This window comes from Agelaius phoeniceus, chromosome 21 (assembly GCF_051311805.1).
Source record: "Agelaius phoeniceus isolate bAgePho1 chromosome 21, bAgePho1.hap1, whole genome shotgun sequence".
NCBI lineage: Eukaryota > Metazoa > Chordata > Aves > Passeriformes > Icteridae > Agelaius > Agelaius phoeniceus.
Window position 1 is genome coordinate 7,401,010 of NC_135285.1, and position 8,563 is coordinate 7,409,572.

The 8,563-nt window shown below is 42.5% G+C and overlaps 1 protein-coding gene across 1 annotated transcript in view; it reads right to left on the reverse strand.

Moving 5' to 3' along the window:
• The window catches only part of MED27 (mediator complex subunit 27), an 84,997-nt gene extending 82,705 nt beyond the window's left edge, over positions 1 to 2,292 (reverse strand). Inside the window, exon 1 of the mRNA XM_054646218.2 lies at positions 2,065 to 2,292. Within this exon, the coding sequence (XP_054502193.1) occupies positions 2,065 to 2,270 (206 nt within the window). The 5' untranslated portion in view covers positions 2,271 to 2,292. The remainder of the gene's footprint in view (positions 1 to 2,064) is intronic.
• Between the last annotated feature and the right edge of the window lie 6,271 nt (positions 2,293 to 8,563).

Consider the following 8,563-nt stretch of genomic DNA (forward strand, 5'->3'; position numbering starts at 1 on the left):
CTCCAAACTAACACTGTCCTCATATAAATATACACAAGAACTGGTATTAGTCCTAAGCCTGGAGACCATCCTGCAAAGGCTGTGATTACTCTAATCAAGTATCTGCCTTTCAAGTTCTCAGGATCTTCTGATTTGCATGAGCAATTTGTATATCTGTAGTGTAAAATACTCAAATGAAGCATAATAAGCACCATTTTCCCATGAAAAAAATCCCTCACTGTGAAATGATCTATCATTGCTTCATATCTCATTTGTCAAACACAACATTTAATCATAACAAAAGTTAAGCAATTTTTCAAACTTGCATTAATCAACTGTAGAAGAAAGACTGGCCACTTTGCACAGATATAAAAAGCAGTTTTTCAAGTGACATGACTAAAGTGCTTTTCCTTTTGACTGCCCAGTGCTACACCCAAGTCTGAACTTCAGAAGCTACACTAAATTAAATGCAGCACTCAAAAGGCAGCTTATGAAAACATCTGCAAAGAGAAATCCAAAATATCTCCATTTACATTTAAGAAAGGTTACAAAAATAAACTCCCAACAATCAGGGAACTGACAGTTAAAAGACTTCCAGACTTCACTAACACAAAACTCTCCTTTGTTAATCATCATTCCTTGAAGTTTTCATGGCCTACATTCTTTCCAATCCTCTGGTGCTGTGAACACTTGCAAATCTGCTTAATACTCCTTGACAGAAGAATACAATAAAACAAGTGTGACTAGGCATAATAACTGAGGATTTGCTGAACAGAGATACCAGTCAATATTTTCACTACATAAAAGTGCACTGGTAATATTAACTTCAGCACACCTGGGAGAATTCCCTTGCTCCTTGAATAGGCCAATTCACAGAATACCCTGGGTTGGAAGGGACCCACAAGGATGCAAGTCCAGCTCCTGAATTGTTATTTATTATTGTCTGGGAATGAGATTTTGGGGTTATACTGGTTACTCTTTAGGAGGCCACAGAGCCAGGCAAGAAGGAGAACCAAAGGAACAGCTCAGCAAACTGTGAGGCCTCCTCAGCTTGAAAACTAAAAACCAAAGGAATAAAACACCTGCTTCTATAGCTGGGTACAGCATCATTCATGAGAAGGGTTATCCACCACCTTTCCCAACAGAAGAGAAGCAGGTAACAAATTACCATGATCACAGCTAAAAATCAGCAAGGCCTTTTAACTGCCAAGAAAGAAATTCTCGCACACAAGACCCTGAAGCAGAAGATGTCCTGGGAAGAGCTGGTTACACATCTGGGGACACTTCCCTGGACAGTGGTGATGGCTCCCAGGAGAATCAGCCAAACCCAGCAACTCAGTGGTGGGACCAACACGGACAATCACCGAGTCAGTGAGGTTGGAAAACACTTTATGATCGTTAAGCCCAACCATAAACCTCACATTGTTGAGTCCACCACTAAACCTTGTCCCTAAGTGTACACGAAGTACTCAGTTCCTGTGTCTGTGTAGGGGTTTTCAATTTAAATACACAAAATTGCTGAATGAAACTGTGTGCCTGCCTCTCTCTTCTGCCCATAACTTTCCCCCACGTCTTCAGCCTCAGCACTTTGTCTTTACTTACACAAAACACACCTGCTGGTACTAAGTAACTACACTTACCTGGGATAACTGTCCAGCCTGACAAGTGTTGGTAATAAAACGACCATTCTTGAACCCCTTAGATGCTACTGAGTAGTCTGCACCTAGAAAGTGTCTTAATTTTTAACAAAAAACTTCACATATAGAGATAAATCTCCCTGCAGCCGAACACCTTCACCTTGTCAATGCAACCCCACCGACAGGTCCTTTGTGAAAACCAAACGAGAGCAAAAAATTGGTAAATATTACGAGCATATTGAACCCTTTGGAGACTCTGGAGCAGAACACCACGAATGGGTTAACGCGCACGGTGCTGGGGGGAAACAAAACGAAGCATTTTCACATTTATTTGCCTAAAACTTTGCCTTGGAGTGAAAACGGCCCCGCCGGGCGCTGAGAGGAGCCAGGACAGCCCGGGACGCCCTCCCTGCCCACCGGGGGCTGCCCCGCCGGGGCCGCTGCTCACCCCAGGTCGCGGCTGACGGAGTGCAGGCTCTCCTGGAAGGCGGCCACGAAGCCCTTCTCGCGGCCCTCCAGGGTCTCCTTGTTGCGCATCCCATCCTTGAGGCAGTCGAAGACCCTGGTGACGCTGGAGCGCAGCGCCTGGATGGCGGCGATGGCCTGCGAAAACGCCTCCAGGTTCACGCCGGGGCTCAGCGCCCCGTCCGCCATCTTGGCCGGCCCCGCCGGCCCCGCCGCGGTGCATGCTGGGAAATGTAGTCCCGGCGTCTGTGGGGGCGGTCGGGTGTTGATCGCCACGAAGCGATTTTTTAGAAACTTTTATCTTTTCCTGGGTCGCTTATGTGAAAAATGTGTATTTTATGATTGTCTTTTCGCAAATATTCAGATGAATATTATATGTGTTGTGTTAGAAAGTAATGCTGTATTAATTCTCTTAAGTAGTGTGGTAAATATAGGTTATAACAAAACGTTAAAATAGAAATTATGCTATGTAGGATACTTTTTTTTCTAAAGAAAGGACTCGCACTGAGATAGCAGTCACAGGACACCTAAATCTTTCAGAGAAAGAGAATTTATTGCTTCATTATCAGGAGAAATGAACTTCTTCCTGCTTCGCTTGGGCAGGATGACGCCGTTAGGATTATGAAGAAGAAGTTGAGGATGACCAGACAGAATCCTGTGTTTGAATGGAATTTATGCATCATGCATGAGATGTATGAATATGCAACAGGCTGTTGTTTTTAAGGGTCAATCCTCTGTTAACATGTGTCCTTTTTCGGGCTCATGCTGCCCAGAAAAAGGTACCCAGACGTTCGTAACGCTTTGTTTCTACTGACTCATATTGTCCTAATTCAAATTGTCCAAATTATTATTACTCTAATTGTATTACTATTTTTATAACCATTTTATTACTATTAAACTTTTAAAATTTTAAAAACCAGTGATCGGCGTTTTTCTCACTTAGGTCAACAATCACAGAGTCGGCAAGGCTGGAAGAGCCCTGTGAAATCATGGGATGGCTCAGTTGGATAGAACATGGTGCTAATAACGCCAAGGTTGTGGGTTCGTGTGTAGGTCATTTAGTTGAGAGTCAGACTTGATGATCCTTGTGTGTTCCTTTCAGTTCAGAATATTCTGTGAATCTGTAAATCATCAATTCTAACCATCCACCCAGTACTACTACCATAACCCCTAAACCACATCACCCTGTGCCATGTCCATATGCCTGGAATCAGAAAATTACAGAATCATGGAATCACAGAATATCCTGAGCTGGAAGGGACTCAAGGATCATCCAGTCCAGCCCCTGGCCCTGCATGGACACTCCAACAACCCCACCATGTTATCCAAACATCCTGGAGCTCTTGCAGCCCTGGGGCCATGCCCATTCCCTGGGGAGCCTGGGCAGTGCCCAGCACCCTCTGGGGAAGAACCTTTTCCAAAATCAAATCTAAACCTCCCCTGACACAGCTCTATGTCCCTCAGGTCCTGCCAGTGGTCACTAGAGAGAAGCAACCAGTGCCTGCACCTCCATTTCCCCTCTTGTGGAAGCAGCAGACCATAATGAGGTAGTTGTAGGGTTTATTCCCTCCCTTGGATGTTCTGTGGATCTGTAGGGTGCTTCCCAGGCACAGAACCAGAAATAAAACCGTTTGGAATGGGAAGCATTGGCCCCAGTCCTGCTGCAATAACTGCACTGAGCATGATGCAGACAGGAGCACTTCCATCCTCCTGATGCTCCTGGGGAGAGGGCAGATGCGCAGGTCCCATGTTCTTGTTCCTGTCTTAGTGATGGAGCCACCTGGTGCAGTGAAAGGGGGTGAAATGAGATGACCTATAAGGCCCCTTCTAACCCAAACCAGCCTGTGATTCTGCATTTCTGTATTTCAGTTGTGATTACTGCTGAAACAAGTTCCTCGTTACCCAACCTTTGCAAATCACTGCAAAGTTCAGGAATGCTTTCACAGCACTGAACTGGTTTGATTTTGTAGGAGCTGCTTGTGTTTTCCATGCCACTGCCAGCTCTTTTCACCCTCAGAATGCAGCTAAAATAAATAGAGCTAAAGTAAATGAAGCACTGCACAGGCCGATAGTCACTCCACACAGAGTAAACTGCAGCACAGGGATGGGTCCTTTGTTTTCTCAGCTTCTAAAGTAAATAACAACCCCTTTCATAAGGGTATTAATTAAATTCAGTAAGCAAAATCCACACAGATTCTTTGGCCATGGATGATCTTTCTTTTTCTGCATGTAAAATGGAAATGAATACAACAAGGAACAGCCGAGGTGTCAGTGGCCAAGTGAAGCGAAGCTTCACCCTCCACTCAGTGACACTTTTCTGTCTGTCAAGTGATGGATTCTGAAAATTGTATCCAATCAATTAAATGTTCTCAGAACACCATGTGAGGTATTGGAAAGTGAAGCCCTATTACTTAGCATGAAGAATGAGAAAATGAAAGGGCTGCGGTTCCTCTTGAGCTGAGGGATGCTGTTCTATCCGAGCACTGGGGTAAAGCAAACCTGGAAGCAATATAGGCTGAAGCAATGGAGCTCAGCCTACACAGCCAGTGAAATACATAGCAGTGTGCTTCAAAGAATCAGCAGCAGACTGAGCACACTTAGTAAGGTAAATAGGAACAAGGTAGGAATAGTTCTTTGTGTTAAAAAATACTGAATCAAAGAAAAGCAGCCAAAGGCAGAAAGGACAGGACTACCTCAGCCAGACCAGCAACCTAAACTGTTTATGGGTCTGTAGTTTATTTTTAACATATAATACCTTTCTTTGGACTAAAATAGATTGATCAAGAAAGTATTATTATGGAATACTTGCAGGCTGAGAGATCATTCCTGCATGACATTGGTTTTTTTTCTTCCCAATACAAAGTTCAGACTCTTGATGCACATTGCAGATGTCTGTAACTTTTTTTATGTGTTATTACTTGGAAATGGATGATTCTTTTCTATTTAATAGTTCCTACTTTAAAGCGTATATTTTTGTATGTCAATACTGCAATTATTTTAATTATCTCCAAGAGCCCTGTCATTGTGGTGCCCAAATGCAAGGAGTTCTGATTTCACATGCTACCTGCAGCAAAAAAGATTTGACAGTTGTTTTACTATTTTTAAACAAACGACAAAACAGTGGCCTAAAAACAAACCCATAAATATATAAGGAACCATTTGGAACTTGCCCCTATAGAACAAAGTGCACCACATAGCTTTGCCTCAGAAACTCAAAGGAGGGCATTCACAATTTTTTGCTCCAGGGATCTGCTTTTTCTTGCATAAATGAGGAGCCAAGTCCTCCTGAACAGACAACAGGCAATTCAGAGCACTCAGAGCTCCACTGGCTCCGTGGGGAGTTAAGGCAGGCACTGCTTCTGCACCTACAGATAATGGCTGAAGGAGAGAGCAGGAGCTCCTCTTCCTCTTGTTATTCCTCCTCCTGTTTTGCCACATCTAGAAAGAAAAGCCTGCATCATTTTGTGTGCTCATTTGTAGGGCATTGCCGTGCCGATGTTGCTCGTTTCTTTTAAGCAAAATTCCTTAACTGGCGGCTTGCCCAAGCCAAGGCAGTATGTTCATTTCATCTTCATTATAGGTGCATTGTAAGGGGGCATTATAGAGAAAAAATATGTGGAACCAGGATATCTCCAAGGTACTGATAAAAATCTTCTTGCCTTAAAATCATCAATAAAACATAAAAGCAAGAATCCAGCTGATGTTCGGAACATCCAAAAATCTTATTATCTGACAGCTGTTGAGTGGGCTCCTGCAAAATTATCTGGGTGGCTCAATACAGGCAGGTTTCACCTGAGCAAGTAGCAGAACTGGTATCTTTTCTCCTCTCCACCAGCAGTTCAAGGACCTGGTGATCTCCCACCAAAAAAAAAATCACATTTAAAGCATAGGGGGTAAATCCACATGGCACAACTCAGTGTCATGTGGAGAGGTGCTCCCTTAGTGCAGCATCCTGCCCACACTAATTAACCCTGTGTCTCAGCCTGGCTAATTAGCTGTGGCAGACCCCTGTGCTAGCACAGTGATGCTCCAGGCAGCTCAGTTCTCCCCATCAGTGCTGCTCCACACTGAGCAGAGACTCTACGAGATGGGAGAGGGAAAGCTGCTCTGAGCTGCCAGTTCTGGATCTGTTCTGTGGCTAAAGAGAGAATTTCATTTTGGGTGCTGTCAGTCTCGGATCATACATAAGCTCTGAACTCACTCGGAGGGAAGGGAGGGGTAAAAAGTAACAATCCAACCTGGCATCACATGCAGCAAGAGAAGTTCAGCTCCCTTCTCAAGAAGAAGCTTGGCTGGGGGAGTGTGTAATTAAGATGAACATTTCACAGCAATGTTACTCAAATTGCAGCTTCTAAGAACCACGTGGGCTGTGATTAATCAGCAACATCAAAGCAAAGAGATGACTTCAGAATCCTTGCAGAGGTACTGTAAACAATTTGTCAGGGAAGAAAGTGTCCAATTAGAAATGCATTCTCATTTAAGAGAAATTAATTTTGTTGTCAGGAGAGACAATTAATGGCCACTATTGGGTTTCAAAGCAAGTGCAGATAATCTCTCACAAAACGTCCGAATAGGGCTCAATATTTGAAATAACTTATAACATAAGAAATTATCTTTATCTTCCTCTGACAGAGATAAATGCTGATATTTATTCTATGGCAAGCTGGACTGATATTCATCACCAGAACCTCTTCATTTCTTTATACTTCATTGCTACATTTTTGACAGCACTTCAGATAAATATAATAAACTGATTTTGTTGTTGTTGTTCAAATAATTGTGATGCTCAATAATGCAATTGGCAAGATGTTCTTGCTATTTTTACATTCCTATTAATTTCTTTCAGGTTTTCAGTCTTCAGTTAGCCACAGAGTTTACTACACGATGCATTATTGAAACAGAAGAGAAACTGAGGGGTTATCGACTCATGTTTGAGGCTTCTGCCAAGAGAGGGGAATGAGTCCTGCCTCCCTTTAGAGAAGGCTGGAATGGCAAGACATTTTCAGATGTGGAGGAGACTTGCTCTTCAGTGCTATTTCTTTCCTATTGTTCCCTGAATCAAGAATCCCCCACTATATCCAACAATAGTGAGCAAAAACCTTATCTGAAGACTCCTGCCAGAAGAAACAGTGAAATAATGAACTGAGCTGACAATGATGTAGCTATCATCAGATTTCCTGTGGGATGAATAGAGTTAGCTTCCTATTGTTTCATGCTCTCAGGGACCAGGCTCACATTCAAAAGGATCTTCTCCCACATCATGCTGGATGGAAAACAGACCTGGAGGCCTCCCTGTGCCCTTAGGGAATCTCTGTAACTGTAGGAACTACGATTTTCGGGTGGCTATTCGATAATCCAGAGTGTTCTCTTTCAGTTTATGGTTATAAAGTGTCCCCATGACACACAGAGAATCCAGATTTGTCTGCAGAACCAACAAGGGCTGGCTGGATTATGACTCTTCCATTCCCTCTTGCCTGATGAAACTGGTACTCTTGACATCACTTTTAAGAAAATTGAAAGAGATCTGCTGTTGTGTTGTGCTGCTTCTGGAACTTGGTTCCTTGGAGATGTCAACTTAACACCTTATCCCAGCACCCAATTTACATGAGAAGTGTAAAGCAAAATACAAAAAGTAAACCATACCCAGCAAAACCCATGGTGTTATTTTATGCATGAGGAATTCTGTCCCAAAATATGTCAAATTTTACTTGCAAAAAAAAGGCTGCTGTTTTATTCTGTATGTGTGCAATCTGCAGAGAACTCAGTTACTTCTTTTCTTTAAACATTCAGTGATCAAACGGGGAATCTGCTGTAAAACCAAATGGGAAGAAAGTACCATTATTTAAAGGCTACAGAACTGCTTAAAATTAGAGCTGTGAAGGCACCAAAAAATACCAGAAATCACAGATGGTTTGCAGATAAATTCACATTGCATTTAGTCCACTCAACATCTAAAAAAAACCCCTATGCTTTTGCCTTGCTTTTCAGTCTATCTGTTGATGCCTGCTCAAAACGTACTTTCTTTAAATTGGGCTTTGAGTCGTGTTCTGTTGCCCTACACATTCAGATCCCAGTCATTTTGAAAAATCTGCACAAATCTAGGTATTTTTAAATGATGCCGTTAAAATTTAATCTATTCTGCATGTTTGCAAAATCACAACTATCCTGAGCAGGTTAAATAAGACATTAGCAGGGATGAAATAATAGCAAGAACAGACAAGTAGTTCTGCAATATGCAAGTGCCTGAGACAGAATGACCCAGTTGTTTCTTCTTGTCTATACTGATGATTCTGCAGTATTAGAGTCAGTTAAACATTGTTTTCCCCACTCAAAGACTGCAGGATCAGGCTTTTACATAATTCTGGGATATTTGTGTATTCTGTAATTTAACTAGTTAAAGCCTATTTGTTTTCGGGTTTTTTTAATGCCTAGGCCATATTTTCAAATGCTCTCTCTTGTCCCCTGGGTTTTCTCTCTGATAC